Here is an 18,032-nt window from a genome sequence, read left to right as displayed (position 1 = left end):
AAAAGCATTAATGCAATGACAAACATTTTATTTTAAGGCTCGGTATTACATCGACATACTTCCAGATATGCCTTTAAATATAATTACTACATAATATATTATGTACAGAAATACCTTTGTTTCAAAATACAGTAGAAAATGGGGGTGGTGACTGCAAGGGGCTACAAGCACAGCTCTGAATTGCCCATCATCATTATATATGTAATTTGAATTCAGTTTTAAAAATTTGTCAAACTGTATGCTTATGATTTGCACCCTTTTCTGAAGGGTTTTATTGCACCCTTTTCTAGAAGTTTTATTTCTGACTGTTTACACCGCCACAAAGAGTGTTGAGATACCTTTACTCAGGTTCCAACTATTTTCTTTTATTTCAACGGTCTCAAGTCCCCTGCTAAATAAAAAGAAGGGGGAAAAAAATCTATCTTGCCAAACCTTGCCTTTAAGTAAATTATTTCAGCAATTTAAACTAAAGCGAAGTATGGGGCACCTGGGTGGCTCGGTCAGTTAAGCGTCTGACTTCGGCCCAGGTCATGATCTCACGGTCCGTGAGTTCAAGTGCCGCATCGGGCTCTGTGCTGACTGCTCAGAGCCTGGAGCCTGTTTCAGATTCTGTGTCTCCCTCTCTCTCTGCCCCTCCCCTGTTCATGCTCTGTCTCTCTCTGTCTCAAAAATAAATAAACATTAAAAAAATTAAAAAAAATAAAATAAAATAAACTAAGGTGAAGTAATTTTTTATAATTTGCTTCAAATCCTCTGAAGCTCTCGTAATAATGAACCTAGAATAAACTCTAGCTTACACTACCATCCTGGAGGAAAACATTTCATTCAAAGAACAGAGCCACAGAGTGGTCTGTACATATTTTTTAATTTCACCATCAAATCTGTAATTGGACTAAAACACAGTGAGAAAAGGATTGTGCTAAGCTTTGAAAAATCAATTATGAAAATGGAATTGAAAATTCCTGCATGCCTTTATATATTTTATATACCTTTCCTGACTGAAAACCTGCTCTGGAAGAGAATGCTCTCAAAGCCAAATGGTAAATAATGCTTACCTTCACTAGAACCGCACAATGTCAAATCACGCACCAACCGAGTTTTTCCTAAAGAAATTTTGGGCGATGAGCAGGAATAAGAACGTGAGCGGACTCCAGAAAGTAATGATTCCTAGAAGAGATCATAACAAAGTTTAAAAAAAAAAAAAATTCTACACAGGACTTGAGAGTATGTGTTCACCACAAATGTTAGTAAGTCAGCGTCTCTGTAAAAAGACTCAGTGTGAATATTTCTGATGTGATCTTATCATTTGTTCTTGTTTGCCTATCACAACTTTTAAAATTGTACTGTCTTTTTAATGCTTTAGTAAACTCGAGCGTCTCCCTGCCCATATACACTTTAAATACAAATATGACATTCTAATCAGGTTGGTTAAAAGTGAAAAATTAAGTCAAATGATTTTTTTCCCTGAGTATTCAACAGTGGGTCACTTTTTTTTCAACCGAGTTGTCAGGTTTTTTGTTATTTTGTACTGTAGTATCTAAGCAAAATTCCATATTAACTTATAGCTTTTTATTTCATAATTATTAGAAGGTAGAGAAATAGCCACTTACATGAGTTTTTTAATTTCCCAACAGCTATTTAAACTTATAATGTTAGCTGTAGCCTCTCAGGAAGAATGCATCAGGTCAATTTACAAATCCTTTTAGTCTGTGCCCATCTTTCAACAGGCCTTCCATCTAGCACTTCCTGAAATGCTATTTGAGTACCACTGATTCATAGATCTTTAGTTTTATTTTTTAAGTGACCTACTATTTTTGTTACTTCCTTCCCAATTACACACTATTTCTATATTTGCAACATATGTGACAATGCAAGGTGGCAAGATAATTAAAACATGGTTACCTTATGTGTTCCAGAAAAGTTAAATCAATATGCAATAGAATACCATTAAAGCCATTTATGGTACCCAACTCTCACCCAATTGGGACCTAGGATCCTTAGGATTGATCCCACTTATCCATTTTTAAGCTATCACTTAGAGATAAAAGAAAGTAATACAAAATTTGTTACTAAAATTAAGCCATCAGCAACTGTCCTTCACAAGCGCTGGGAGCTTCCATTCTCCCTAGATGAAAACATATGGTTTCCCTAAGTTCACTGGTTTAGTTAATGGGCCTGGAGGCAAGTTGAAAACAGAAGCCTGCCTCTGTTTCAAAGGGCCTTGAGACATGGCTGCTGAATTTCTTATTAGGGAGGGCTCGCTGGTTCTAGATATCAAAAAGGCCAGCCAGAGCTGTCCTACACCCCTAATGGTGACTGGCCACAAAGGGCCCTAGCCAAATGCCACCCTCTGCATTTAAGTCATACATAGTAATTACTTCCCCTAACAATGGAACTTTGAAAATTAGCCAGAACTCTTTGGCAAAAAGTTACATAGGGTAATTACAGAAGCAAGGCAAGATACGTTTTATAAGGCAGAGTCTTCCTGAAAAGCGAACAACCTGGAACTGATTAAGAAAGACGGAATTACTTTTCCTTCCAAGTAATGAGAAGTTTTTCATCATTCCATTCAAAGTGCAGAAGAAGTATCTACATGAACGACCATACCCATTTCTCACCATCCAGAAATATCACATGACATTCAGGTTCAAAAGATTATGACTGCTCTACAGGCCTAAGAGCTGAGGGAAAGGGTTCAGGAACCGTAGTCAGAAGGCCTGGACCGAACGATGGATCGATCACCAAGCATGGGCAACCTGGACAAGACATCTAATACCTCCAGAACCTCATTTACTCAAAAACTAAAAGGTAATATTTATGTCCTAACTAAGAGAAAATGATGTATTTTGTACAAATGTAACACATGCTTCATATACTGCAAAGCACACACTACAAAAACAGAGCATTAACCTAACTATCAGATGTTCACAGTAAGAGAAGTTTAGGCACAGGGCACATTATTTTACAGTAGTAAACTCAACTGAAAAAGAAAACAAATAGACAAAAGAAATCCAAAAGGAAGAAAACATATGTGGAAACACAAAAAGGCTTTGTCTGCAAGGTTAAAAGAGTTCATTCTTTAAAAACCAAAACGAGGGGCGCCTGGGTGGCTCAGTCGGTTGAGCGGCCGACTTCGGCTCAGGTCACGATCTCGCGGTCCGTGAGTTCGAGCCCGCGTCGGGCTCTGGGCTGACCACTCAGAGCCTGGAGACTGTTTCGGATTCTGTGTCTCCCTCTCTCTGACCCTCCCCTGTTCATGCTCTGTCTCTCTCTGTCTCAAAAATAAATAAACGTTAAAAAAATTAAAAAAAAAAAAAACGAAACAAAAAACCACAACAAAACTCCAATGTGACAATGTCTATGAGAGAGAAAAGTCATCTCCTACAGGAAAAGTGACAGAGTTTACAGTGTCCCACATTACTTGGTGCAGCTGGGAAGGCTCAACAAATACCACCTTTGCCTTAGTAATATTTACCTCAATACCGGAGCCAAGTAAAAATGTATGTGAGCCAAAACCAGACTGATCACATAAATCCACTTCTTCTTGCCAGTTTTTCTCCCTTTGCTTAAGGAACGGTGGCATAAATCATTGTATGAGACAGTAAAGTTTTCCAAGGATGTGGAAGATTATATGTACTGATGGCAAATTAATTTAATATAAATCAGTCATTTGAAGCACTATATGAATGAAATGGAGTGGGAGAGATTAACAAGACAGACTCAATCACACAGCTCATGAGTCTCCAAAAAGAAACAAAAAACAAAAACAAAAAAAATTGTTCACACAGGCGAATGAAACATAACCTGTCCTTCACATAGAGATGGACTGTTTTAGAGAACATGGTTTCCGTGCTAACAACAAACCAAATTAACAGCATTAAGAATACCTTCAACTGCAGGTTACTTGATAAAGAAAGGGACTCGGTCCTGGAGATACTAAAATCTGGTTCAGGGGTGGTCTCAAAAGAGTCCAATTCATCCCCACTAGGGATCCCGGTTCTTGAGGAACTCTGAGACACTGGAGTGTAGCAAACGTGTGAATGTTCAGAATGCCCCTCCCCTTCACTGTCGGCATCCAGGGCATCGAGGCTGGAACTAAAGCACAAGGTAAGTAAACATCACGTAAGCCTACAGACTGACCGACACAGTCACTGGTTTCTGTTTCTCTCAATTCAAATTCTCCTTGGCTGAAGATGCAGTGCAGACTCATTTTGTTTCTAACAAAACTTAGAATTTTTTTCTCCCCCCGAAATCTCTTCTTCTCAAACAAAATTTTATGTTTCCCCAAATGAACATTGCTACCTAACAAAAGCCATTTCAAGTACTTGAACAAAACCTGCTGTAAGTTGGTTCTGCCTTACTTATTTCATAAATCTAATTATTACCGGCCTTACGTATCCTTCAAATACTACAACTGGGGATGAAACAAAACCACTGGGCTCTTGGGGAGGCCTGTGGGGAATAGGCAGCATGGGGCTGGAAAGCTCGGGGACCATCAGGGACAGACTGCAGTTCACGCCTCAGAACTGACTGTTGTCGAGAAAAGAGTCAATATGAGAGAGTCTTAACAATAAGAGGGAGGTGGATGGGGGTGGGCTAGATGGGTGATGGGCATTAACAGGGGCACTTGTCATGACGAGCACTGGCTGTTATATGCAAGTGGTGAATCACTCAGTTCTCCTGAAACAATATTGCACTGTATATTAACTAACTACAATTAAAATAAAACTTTGACAAAGAAAAAAAAAAAAAAAAGACAGGAGTCAACATGAATCAAGTGGGGTCCCAAATGTGTCACGTTAGATCATCATTTTTAGAGATTTTAGGTGAGAATTCCCCCTCAGAAGCAGGTAATAATTCTGCTAACCTACTGCTTTTCTTTCCTATTTTCACTTTAATAACCATAAAATTAAAAGGAAAGAATGTGACCTTCCATATTCCTGGCTCATTCCATAATATTTACATTTTAAACCGCTCAAACTTTGAAGCCAAGTGCTTCTATAGGCATGTTAATGCTCAATGCATTTTCAAATGTGTTTTTCTTTCATTGTTGCAGTACTGGAGTTAAAATGTTAATGACAACACAATAAAACCATCTCGCTTATGAAATATGAAGCAGAATATGAAACTTTGAATTAGTCCATGTTGGTTCTTTTTCTTAAAAATCCATAGGCTAGTTAATGGCCACTGAATACCAACGTGATCAATTGTGACACTTACACAGAAATGAAAGCCACAACTGGCATCAGTGAGCTGTTCCAAAGGGGGGTTTTCTCCTTTCAGAACCCATGGAGGGATTTCACCTTGGCATTGAGCACAGAACACACTGGGTGTGGACTTCAGACTGTAATTCAGTGCAAATGCTGAAGTCCATAAAGTGATTTCTCATTTAAAAAAAAAAACAAACAAACAAAAACTAAGGCTTGGTGTGAAGAAACACTTTCTGGCAAATACTTGTGCTCTGAATGTTACTACAATGTAATTATAGATATATTAAGGTGCTATGTAGTTTCCTTAATTCAATGGTAGTCAGAGAGTAGACAGAGACCTTAGGGGATAAAGGTCTGCTGATGTCTTGTCCCCCTCTATTTGCTTTTAACTTGTGATCTCTGTATTAATAAACATTAAGTTCAAATGGTTGGCTGCCTGCAATCCTATCGTAATTTAACATAAGCCTTTCCAGTTACATACAACATTTCTCCATTGCTGTGAGTATACGCTACAACTATCAGTGATTATTATCTTATTTTGCATGCTATACATTAAAACATTCCTTTTTCTACTAATTTCATTTGGGCTACTATTTTTCTTCACTAAGCTGTTAAGCTAAGATATTTGGTATCATGAACAATATTCTTTTTTTTTTTATAAAAAATTTTTTAGTGTTTATTTATTTTTTTGTGAGAGAGAGACAGAGTGTGAATAGGGAAGGGGCAGAGAGAAAGGGTGGCCCAGAATCTGAAGCAGGCTCCAGGCTCTGAGCTGTCAGCACAGAGCCCGATGGGGGCTCGAACTCATGAACCGCGAGATCATTACCTGAGCAAAAGTCAGACCCTTAACCGACTGAGCTACCCAGGCGCCCCTCATGAACAATATTCTTCGGGATCACCTCTCAGTCAATGTTTTATAATGCTATTTTTAAAAATCCCATTAGTGAAATATGAAATATATTGTAGGTTGTGACCCAAATTTTCTCTTAAAATAGTATACAATAGAAAATAACAGAATACATTCCACATGTTATTTCATAGGACATTTCTTTACTGTTTTTGTGTATGTTTGTGGCGCAGGGTCATGGTGTGAAAAGTATTTCTTACTGTGGATGGTGGTAAAACAAAAAAGGCAAGTTTTAGAATGAAACATCATTCATCTTTTTTTGTTGTTGTTGCTGTTGGGCGTTTTAAAATAAATGTTGCATTGCTTACTTTCCCCTTGTAGCTTCTCAAAACAGTTAAGTTTCAGTAACATAATGGTTATATGTTGTGTCTATTTAATTTTCACCAAAATGTCTTAAACCTTAGAAAATTTTGGATTCAGGTCCCTGTGTTAACCCTAGTTTTTATTGTGTGCCCTCAAATTTCTCCTTCATGAGAAGTTGCCAGCCTCTCAGCTTGTTACTGACTTTTTAATGAGTGAGGTGCATTTCACTTTGAGCTCATCATCAATCCTGTTACACACTCCTAACCTGGCACCCACTGAAAGAAGGGTCCCACAGCCATCCCAGAGCCAAAATGGGGTTTTCTGGGGGATCACAAGTCCTTTCTCCTCATTCCTACATTTTCTACAAGAGATAGAATGTCTTTACTAGATAATGCCAAATTATTTTCCAAAGTTACAATGCAATTTTCACTCCTATCAACTGTATTTGGGATTTCCACTGTATACATTTTCAACAAAATGTGGTATTGTTACACTTTAAAAATTTTTGCTTATCAAGTAATGTAGAATGCTATCTCATTGTGCTTTTCCTCTATTATTTTTTTGTCCATTTTCATAAATGTCTTACTTTTAAGGCAACGAATATAGGAATGTAAAAGGGGGTAATAGTTTGAAGTAGAGATCAAAGTGGATGGGACAATAAAATCTAATAAAATATAATTTCACAAGTTCAGCTACAAAGCTTTTTGATATTCTACACTTTTCCTTTAGAATATAGTATCTTACCTTTTTTTCCCCTTACCTTCTTTTCTTTAGGTGACTTTGTTCCTTTTCAAATCCATGAAGACCAAAAGAAAGATTAAAATCGGAAGCATATGAACCAGATGGTGATGCGAAGGACTGCCGAGCTTCAGTACTTGAGGCCACTTCCTTCTTCTCACTTAGCGGGTATTTTCCATGGCTGGTTTCCGCAGCAAGGATATGCTTGCAGCTCTGAGGTCCCAGAGTAGAACCCATCGATTCAGGGCAGGTGTTTGTAGTGACACCTTCTATGTTAATGTAGTTAATATCCAAATCGCCAACCTAGTAGTTGAAAGAAAAATATTTGCGGAGCAAAAGTAGGAAAGACTGGCTGAACAGAGAATAAAGTTTCCCCAATTTAACAACCTTCCACCTTATTTACCTTGTTTTGTTTGTTCTCGTTTTATGTAAGGAGAAATTCTTTCATGGTGTTTTTATTCACTTGGGTGCTATCCCATAACTCACAAAAGGAAGAAGACCACCTGAGTGCTTTATAAAGTTGTTCTTTACTACAAAACCCAAAATGGACTATGCTTTTAACATTTTATGAGCCAATGACTCAAAAAAAGGGATGTATTTTAAATACTTGAGCAAAAATTAAAGAGTAGGCAATGACATAATGGTTATATACTGTGTCTATTTTATTTTCACCAAAATGTCTTAAATCTTAGAAAATTTAGGATTTAGGTCCCTGGAATCTGGATAACCAAGGTAGTGGTGGTCACATAAATCCTAGTCTCAAAAAAAACAAAACAAATTACAAACTAAAATAAGAATAAAACTACATAGGATGCAGGGACTTAACTAAAAGACATAAAATGCCCCAAACTTCAAATTATCAGTAAAAAATAACGCTAATGCCAAATTTCAGCAAACAACCTGCTAGACTCCTGCCATAAGCCTGTGCAGAAAATGAGAGCTGTCTGGAAAATTCTGCCTGGCAGAGTAAACAGGGCGATAGTGGAGGGCCTAAGACTGGCCTAAAACCATCACTGGAAAAAGAAAGGGCAACCTACACATATGAAAAAAAAAAAAATCCTGATTGATCAAAGCCCTTGTTCTAAGGAAGGGGCTTAAAAGCATCAGCGATCTGAGGTGGCAGTAATCAAAGGTGTTACTTCCAGGTGACAAAACAGTAATAAGAAAGAGGGTGAAACTGGTGACAGGGTAGTACAGGGGGAATGAAGTAAAAGGAGGAAAGGTGGAGTCCTAAATCTTCATCATCATAATAATTCACTACGGCAAAAACAATCATCAAGGAATGCTCAAACCAGCAGTTCAGAGTTTGTTAAGTAACAGGAGATGTACAGACTCAAACTCTCTCCCTGCAAGACGCTTAATATTTTAAAAGGAGAGAGTAATTTTACTGAAAACAAACTTGGCAAATCAAAGATAACATCACCAGTAATGGGATAAATTAGTGTCATGTGCCTCCTGACACAATGCACTGAGAAGAACACAACATCCTTTCTTGAATATTCCTGCCAACCACACGTAGCCTGAACCCAGTTGTGAGGAATTATCAGAGAAACCAAAAGTGAAGGACATTCCTGGTCTGTAGTCTTCAAAATTATCAACTTCATGAAAGACAAAGACTAAGGACATGTTGCAAACTATAGGAGATTCAAAGAGAAAGGACAACTAAATGCGAGACATTTAACTGAATATTCTTTTGCTACAAAGAATTTATTGAGTCAATGTGTAAAAGTGAGAGAGGTCTGTAGACAGTTAATGCCATGTTAATGGTGATTTCCTGATTTCAGTAACTATAGGTGCTTGGTAAGAGGATAACCATGTTTTTTAGGAAATAGACTATGAGGGGCGCCTGGGTGGCGCAGTCGGTTAAGCGTCCGACTTCAGCCAGGTCACGATCTCGCGGTCCGTGAGTTCGAGCCCCGCGTCAGGCTCTGGGCTGATGGCTCGGAGCCTGGAGCCTGTTTCCGATTCTGTGTCTCCCTCTCTCTCTGCCCCTCCCCCGTTCATGCTCTGTCTCTCTCTGTCCCCAAAAAAATAAATAAACGTTGGAAATAGACTATGAAAGACTGAGGGGTAAAAGGGCACCATATTTTCAACTTGCCTTAAATGGTTAATATTTATGTACTTACTTTCATCATTTGCATCTACAAACACATGCTCAGAGTATATTTACACTAAAATGTAGTAAAATATTAACATTTGGGGAATTTTGATAGAGTATACGTGTATTCTTTGTACTAAATTATGGTTTGAAATGATGTCCAAATAAAATGGATTTTTTTCAAAGTAGTTTATATGACAGAGTAATTTGCAAAATAGTTTCTACCATGTATATCTCCTCATCAGATAGGTTGATAACTTTGAGAATTCACTGGAAAAAGCATCACAAATAAGATTCTCATCACAATCTAGTTAGATTTCTGTGCCAGGCTGGGGCAGATGAAGGAAATTAAACAAGATTCTTCTCAGATACTGATAGCAATTATTTCAAATATGCAGAATTTGGACTTCTTATATTATCCTTGCTATTCAAATCGATGTAGGAAAAGTGAAAGAAACCATATAAATATGCCCCACTGACAGAGTGAACTTTGTGATTTGTATTCACACTTGTAGTTTTAGTTCTGTTTTCGTTGCACAAATCCAGCAATCCTCTGCCCCATTTCAGTTTATCGATTAGGCTATTTGAGTTCTCTTGAAATTCACAGTTCACATTACTAAAGCAATACTTATCTCAAGATCTCCCCAAACAAAATTATATCCTAACCTCATCTTTGGTTTGGGAAGTTTTGCATGCTTAATGCAAGAACACAAGTGTCCCCCACATAATACTGAGTCATGTACAGTTTTAGCTATTTGAAGTAAAAGGAAATATTGCAGTATTCACTAAGGCTCAGAGCCAAAAGATAAGAACTCAAGTAGTATTTCATTTATTTTTTTTTTAATTTTTTTTCAACGTTTTATTATTATTTATTTTTGGGACAGAGAGAGACAGAGCATGAACGGGGGAGGGGCAGAGAGAGAGGGAGACACAGAATCGGAAACAGGCTCCAGGCTCCGAGCCATCAGCCCAGAGCCCGACGCGGGGCTTGAACTCACGGACCGCGAGATCGTGACCTGGCTGAAGTCGGACGCTTAACCGACTGCGCCACCCAGGCGCCCCAAGTAGTATTTCATTTAAATGCTGAGAAAATACCACAACCATCAGAAACAGAATGTCGCTAGAGCACGCCGAACCCAATTTCCCTGTGTCTTCAAAGAATGTCCCCAGAACTCCCTGTTTGTCCTAGACTCTGTTTCATCCTAGATTTCTGTAACTAGGGTTGACACTGGGTTTGTAACTAGGTTTGACGCTGCTTTATGCCAAAAAAAAAACTATACCAGCTATTTACAACTAATTTCCATTCTCATTTATTGGTTCCTCTGTCATTCTGAGTATCATCCCACTCTCTGCCATTTATGATGTAACAATGATTTGATGTAACTGATTTTAACACAAAAGGAAAAAAAAAAACAAAATACTTGACTCGGGGTGAAATTGAGATCTAGACAGAAAAGTATGTATCACAGAAAACATCTATAAGCAATATGCATACTAACAACAACAAAAAGGGGCTCAACAAGCATATATATGATGCACCTTTTCTGGACATTAGGTTTTGAAGTCTGTGGATAAGGCAAAAAATATATGCTGTCAAAATTACCCTTGAAAATGCCTAAAATTGTCCATAGTGTGCAGAGTAATCTTCAGATCTAAAACTATGTATTAATTTTTATAAATATTAAAATCTGAGGATCATTCAAACCACATGCCTCTATGAGATCTAACTCACCAATCTCTGCCAGAGAATAGGTGGGGCATTCTAAAGGGTTCCAACTTCCCAGGAGTATGATACCATTCTCTTTTAATATTGAAGCTATATAACCTTAGCATATGTTAACAGGTGCGTTGTAAGGATTAAAGAAGTGATTTACATGGCAACACTGTATGGGGCTAGCGTCAAGCTCTCGCTCATAACTGTTTGCTGGATTTGAATACAACTATTGTCAAATCAGGTTGTACACACACTGTTACTTTGAAAAGCTGTAAAGAAGATATTAGTTTCCCGGGGTGCCTGGGTAGCTGAGCTGGGTAAGCAGCTGACTTCAACCCAGGTCATGATCTCACAGTTCGTCAGTTTGAGCCCCACGTTGGACCGTGCCGACAGCTGGGAGTCTGGAGCCTGCTTCAGATTGTGTCAACCTCTTTTTCTCTGCCCCTCCCCTGCTCACAAAAATAAATAAGTGTTTAATATATATTATGTATATATATACATATGTATGTTTAATATATATATACATATATATACATATACACATATATGTGTGTGTGTGTGTGTGTGTATATATAAGCTTCCAACTGTCATTTCCTATTTTGGCTGTAAGACAAGAGCTCTCACACTCTTCTCATTTGACAGTGTCTCACCATCCCTCTCTACAGTGCTTCATGATAGGTTAACATGTGCTGTGAATGGAAAGGAGGACTTAACTTAAATGCTCACATGAGGAGGCTCCACTGTAGCATCACCAGGGCCACCCTCAGGCTGAAATCTTGAGAGCTGCAAACCAAGGCTGAACATATTTCCCAGTTACTCATCGTTTGGAAAGAGAGCAAGATCCCTCTTGTAACATCAGTCACACCTTACCTGATCTATCACCATACAGTTGGCATAAACTTCATCGCCACCATTCAGCACGTCAGAGAGCTGGCCTGCAGCAGAGAATGCTGGGGAACGCTTGGATTTTTTGAAGACATCAAAAGAGTGATCTAGCAGAAAAATGAAAATGGGACAGAGAAGAGTAGATGGAACTTATTTTACAGTCAAAGTTTACCTTCTTAATCAAATCGTAAAACAACAACAAAAACAAGCGCAGATTGTGTTTTTTAGACACATTCATTCACATGGTAAGATCTACATGCATGTATTTTCTATTCTACATCCAAACCTTCCCAGTTATGTAAAGCCTACAGAACAGTACTAGATAAATATGGAGAAAACAGGCAGCAACCTCTTTGACCTCGGCTGCAGCAACTTCTTACTAGACAGGTCTCCGGAGAGAAGGGGAGGGGAATAAAAGCAAAAACGAACTATTGGGCCTTCATCAAGATAAAAAGCTTCTGCACAGCCAAGGAAACAATCAACAAAACTAAAAGCAACTGACAGAATGGGAGAAGATATTTGCAAATGACATATCGGAATAAGGGCTAGTATCCAAAATCCATAAAGAACCCACCAAACTCCACACCCGAAAAAGAAATAATCCAGTGAAGAGATGGGCAGAAGACATGAATAGATAAATATGTGCCCATTTCAAGCACTGTTTTTCCAATCAAAAGAGATTTCTATAAAATCATTAGATTTTTGCTTTCAATTTTTTTATTTAAAAAAAAATTTTTTTTTAATGTTTATTTTTGAGACAGAGAGAGACAGAGCATGAACAGGGGAGGGTCAGAGAGAGGGAGACACAGAATCTGAAACAGGCTCCAGGCTCTGAGCTGTCAGCACAGAGTCCGACGCGGGGCTCGAACTCACGGACCGCGAGATCATGACCTGAGCCGAAGTCGGCCGCTTAACTGACTGAGCCACCCAGGCGCCCCGTGCTTTCAATTTCTAACAGATTAACATTCATCTCACTTAATAACTTGGAAGCATCAGTGCCTGAACTACAACCCCTGGATTCCACTCCAGTGTCCGGGCTCCATGCCCTTCACTAACAGACCTAAAATAGTACAATGTCCAGTAGTTCTGTACAGCCTGACTGTGCACACTCTTAAAGAGAATGTTGCTATTTTAATTACAGAACTGTTTTCACTTGCTTCTATGTTCTCAGCTTTGTTACAAATAGATGAGGTTGCGGGGCGCCTGGGTGGCGCAGTCGGTTAAGCGTCGGACTTCAGCCAGGTCACGATCTCGCGGTCCGTGAGTTCGAGCCCCGCGTCGGGCTCTGGGCTGATGGCTCAGAGCCTGGAGCCTGTTTCTGATTCTGTGTCTCCCTCTCTCTCTGACCCTCCCCCGTTCATGCTCTGTCTCTCTCTGTCCCAAAAATAAATAAACATTGAAAAAAAAAATTTTAAAAAATAAAAAAAAAAAAAAAAACAAATAGATGAGGTTGCTTAAGGTTGAATCCCAAAGAGTGCGGTGCAACCGTATTTGTAGGGAACCTAAGGTTGAAGGCAATAAAACACAGTGGAGCCAGAATGCTTCATTTCCTGTGACTGTGGTTAAATTACTTAATGTCCCAATACCTTAACAGAGTTTCTTCTTCTATAAAAGCTGATCTTCATCGTGCTTTCCCTGTCATAGGGTATGAGGGTTACAGGAGTTCAAACATGTAAGGCACTAAACACATGCCTAGCATTTAGCAAGAGGTCAACAAATATTAATTGTCACTGATACTATATTTAGTTATTAATAGCTATCTCAAGCATGTTCAATGTGAGATTATTGATACTAACCATAAGGTATAATATTAATTATATTATTAATACTCTCTTAGTGCTATATTAATAATAGAACACCCCTGTCTGTAAATGACTCTAATAGTATGGATTCAAAGTTTTATTTATAGCAAATGTCATCTTCCCTGACATTCCAGCAAGTGTTCTAGAGTGGGTACAAAATGAATAGTGTTGCCATTTCACCAGAAATGGCAATGATCTCCCTGCCCATCCTATCTGTATCATAACATATAACCCAGGTAAGCCCAAGAGAGTGCATGAGAAAATGAAAAAAAAAAAAATTATTAACTGTTGGGCTGATGTACTAGGATAAAAAATTGTTCTTTCTTAGAAACTGCTGGATGACATTATGCAAGTGACAAAAATACATCAATTGTATGAGCCAAACGGCATCAGCTTTAGATTCTATTTCTTAACCTACCTGTTCACCACAGAAGACCAAAATGAAATTTCATCAAGCTCCTTGAGTAAATATACAGTGTAAATGGGATGCATTTTCTTACATCCATAACGTCTTCTTTTATCAATTTATTTAAATAGCTAACACACACCCACAAATTCTTCACAAGCGTAATCTTCATGATCAATTACCATACACTTTCATTGTAATTACACAAAATTTTTAAAAAAGCATGTTCCAAAGATTAAAAATCAAGAACCTGACAAAACACTTTGAATGTGTTCTGAAGAAAATACCTGCTTATAGGTCATTTTACAGAATGTGTGAAAAACAATCATAAATAACTCAACACAGCCTCTAACTGCTCTAGAATGTTTTAAGTCCACACACTATAACACACCTGGTATTTCTGCCACCACATTTGGGGGCCGGTTATGCCCTTTTTTAGCCACTTCTATCACCGGCAAATTTAAGACTTCATTGGTAACTAGACTAAGCACAAGACATTCAACAATACAATTGCAAACAATTGATGGGTTCTATCCTAAAAACATAGAACCAAAAGCAACAGCACCACAAATTGTGTGGTACCAGTGAATGTACTGACCAGTCACCCAAAAGCCATGTTATGAACTACCAAGAGCTTTGTTGTCAAAACTCTGACCCTCACTTCAAAGATGAGCAGAACTAAGAACTACTTTTGTTATCCTTGCATTCACCTTCCCCCCCCCCCCCCGCCACCCCCCCCCCCCCAAACAAATCTACCTGGCCCTATGCAGCAGGTCAGAATGTGTAAGATCAAACCAAGCAGTAAAATAAACTCCAAGATGGCCGAGTTCCTTTGGTTACTTTGACCAAACTGGGGTTTAATTTGTTTTCTTCATAATTTGACTAGTGTTTTAGAAAACGATGTCACTTGTTAACAAAGACAGGTGCATAATCTCTTATCTCCAATTCTGAAATCGAGAAAGCTCTTAAAATCAAAACTTTTCTGTATCAGTTTGGTTCACAAACATATTTGGTGCAAAATCTGACCTGAATCCATATGAGGCCATGCAGAGTTTTTATTTACCTTATCTGGTGTGAACACTCATGCTTTCTGCTGCAGAAATATTACCACACTGGAGAATGGCATTGCCAGTCATACCATATATATATATATATAGGCATTATTCCAAAAAGATCTGAAAATGCTAAATTCTAAAACCAATCTAGTCCCAGTAATTTCAAACAAGAAACGGGATCTGCTGTAAAAATTACAGCAGATATTATACCAGCATTTCCCAAGATTGTGTCATTCCTCTACCAAATTCACAATTTTGCCATAGCTACTTACTACCTGTGTTATTATATTCTCTAGTACTTGTTTTTAGATTGACTCACCTTTTTACTCTGAATACGATGAAGTTTGAAAGAAACACTTTATGCTCACTATAAACAGAAAGCCAGTATTCCCCATAAAAAGCCGAAGAGAATTATACACACTAAAACCATGTAACTACCTTCTGACTGAACACAGTTGCCCATCAACGCTGACGCCCTACAAGGGCCGCTCGCTCATTGTGATGAAGGGAAATTCGCAAGGACTGGAAATGTGGTCAAGAAGCAGTGTGCAAAATGAACTTTCTCCTTGAATCAGCAGAGCGACCAAAAGAAAAATGCAAAGCAAATACCTGCCTTATTATGTCATTCAATGCCATCTCATGTTAGGTTGGGATCCAATCTCCAAGACCAACAGTGCCCAGGAGAACTTACCCTACACTTTGGAAAAGCTGCCTAGACCAGCTCATCATCCTGTCACTCAGGTAATGACTCCACCGAGACAATCAATCTTTGTGGGGGCTGGGGGAGGGAACATAACTGTACAAAATCAGAAGACAGTAGTGACAATGGAAAATCTGTTTCCTCTCTAGATCTCTCATCCACAATCTGCCATGTAGGTTTTCTGGGTCACTCAACGCAACAATTTAGAAGACTGACCCCTAAGACTTTTTCCACAAAGCATCCAGAGTCCCAACTTGCCAAAGACTACCAAAGGATAATTGGATGTAGAAATGAACACAGAAGAACAAACCAGAAGGTGACACACTTACAAGATCTCCACTCCTTTATTAACTTCAACACTAGTCACCATATCTAATGAGCTTCAAACCAGAGTAAGATTTAGTAGGAAAAAAAAAAAAGTCTTCAAAAATACTTTCAAATAATCACCAGCTACATATAGCCAAGTGGCTAATTTCTTTTTGCCTCAGTCATTTAAAGAAAAAAAAAGAAATTAAAAGAAAAAAGCTACAATAGCTTTTCTTATCTTTTCAAGATTTAAGATACATTTCATACCTTTCACTTTAGTAGCAAATTAAGAGAAAAACTGCTGCCCCAAAAAAGAACATCCTTCAGATCCTTTCTCAATTAGCATACAGAAATAATTTGCAATAAGAAAATCAGCTCTTTGTCTTACATTAGGTTCTTTTTAAAACCGTTTTTCTTAGCAAAAAGTTAACTTTACAGTTCTGTTGATAACATTTATTTTTACTGGGTAGTAAACCCAATACTTCAAAGACTGTATACAAGGTAAGCAAAACTCGATGCCCATCCAAACGGCTGCAAATTTTAAACTGGCAAAGAACAATGTACTCCAGTTTATTAAGAGCAAAGGTATTGGGCTGCTTGAATTCAAAGCCCTACTTCACCATGTAGTAGCTGTGTGACCCTGGGCGAGTTACTCAACCTCTCCACACCTCCATTTCCTGATCTGTAAAAACAGGTATGATAACCTATCTCCTAGGATGATCATCAGGATGAAGTGATTTAATATTTTAACTGATTGGACACGATCTGACACAAAGTAAGCCCTATATAAATGCTCGTTACTACCATACAAGTAAATGAGGTTGTATGGTTTTGATACTTTACCATAGTTTTCCTTCTTGAATAATATGATGTCTACCTTGGTTATAACTCTACATGTTTAAAACCAACCCTATGAAATTGGAATTTTCAAAACATTCCATTTCCTACACGAAGAGCTTTTAAAACGTTGTAACTCCCGTACTTCAGATTTAGCTCACGTTAAGAAGTTTTGCCAAGTTCATCCTGAAAATGGCAACCAAAAAACAAAGTTAAACAACTGTCCATAAGATTTACCTCCAGCAACTCAAGCATGAAAGCTCACGAAAGAGGGGAGATTATAAAAGAACAAAGAATAAAGTCAGACAATCAGAGACAGTGTTGCCCAAGAACAAAGGAAGGATTTCAGAAACTATGATGTTCCAACATGATCAAGTGGCCTTGGGCCAGGTTCTCACTGCAGAGTGCCTAGAGAATAAACACCAACGCCAAGTGGGTCCCCAGCATTCTCGTCTCCCCTTATGCTCCCTGCTCTGTAATGTGATCTATGCAACTCTACAAGGACTCCCCTGAAACAGAAGTTTGCATCAGCACTTCTTTGCTATACTAGACGCTCTGGTTTGGTAACACGAGAGACAAATGTGAATAAATGTATTTCACCCACAGGGAGGGGAGCCAGAAAGGGGGAGAGGGGGAAAAGCAGCTGCAAATAACCTCTCTTGTTTCTGATATTTACAACTACCTCCAAGTGGGCAGGGAATAGTTAATAGCACGGACCAGTGCAGGGCCTCTGCAACCTGAGTTCTAATGAAATTCAACCCTCCCTCCCTAAGCTAAGGGCCTGGCAGCTTAAGGAAAATGCGGCCCAGTTGCCTGGTTATGTAAGAGACCCACACCCAGACACGAACCAAGCCGGCTAAGGCAGCCTTTTGCAAATGTGCTGCTGACCGGGTTTGGCCCACTCTGGGGGCCCAGCTCTTGCCTGCCATGGTCAGCAGAGGGCCTCTCGGTCCCGGTATCTCTTTACATTGGCCGGGCAGGTTGGTTTCTTTCCCTCATCCGTTCATTTAACTGTGCTTTAAACCCAGCAGTTGATGCATAGAGAAGGATTTATTGAGAACGACTAACCAC

The 18,032-nt window shown here is 38.7% G+C and overlaps 1 protein-coding gene across 5 annotated transcripts in view; it reads right to left on the bottom strand.

Moving 5' to 3' along the window:
- Positions 1–18,032, bottom strand: part of ARHGEF28 (Rho guanine nucleotide exchange factor 28) — a 308,676-nt gene that overhangs the window by 89,295 nt on the left and 201,349 nt on the right. For all 5 annotated transcript variants that reach the window (XM_045495406.1, XM_045495400.1, XM_045495414.1 and 2 more), the window contains 4 exons: positions 11,841–11,962; positions 7,181–7,461; positions 3,888–4,095; positions 1,056–1,167 (listed from right to left, as the gene is read on the bottom strand). In XM_045495406.1, coding sequence (XP_045351362.1) covers positions 1,056–1,167; positions 3,888–4,095; positions 7,181–7,461; positions 11,841–11,962 — 723 coding nt within the window. The remainder of the gene's footprint in view (positions 1–1,055; positions 1,168–3,887; positions 4,096–7,180; positions 7,462–11,840; positions 11,963–18,032) is intronic.

This window comes from Leopardus geoffroyi, chromosome A1, assembly GCF_018350155.1.
Source record: "Leopardus geoffroyi isolate Oge1 chromosome A1, O.geoffroyi_Oge1_pat1.0, whole genome shotgun sequence".
NCBI lineage: Eukaryota > Metazoa > Chordata > Mammalia > Carnivora > Felidae > Leopardus > Leopardus geoffroyi.
This window is presented reverse-complemented; position numbering and strand designations above follow the sequence as displayed.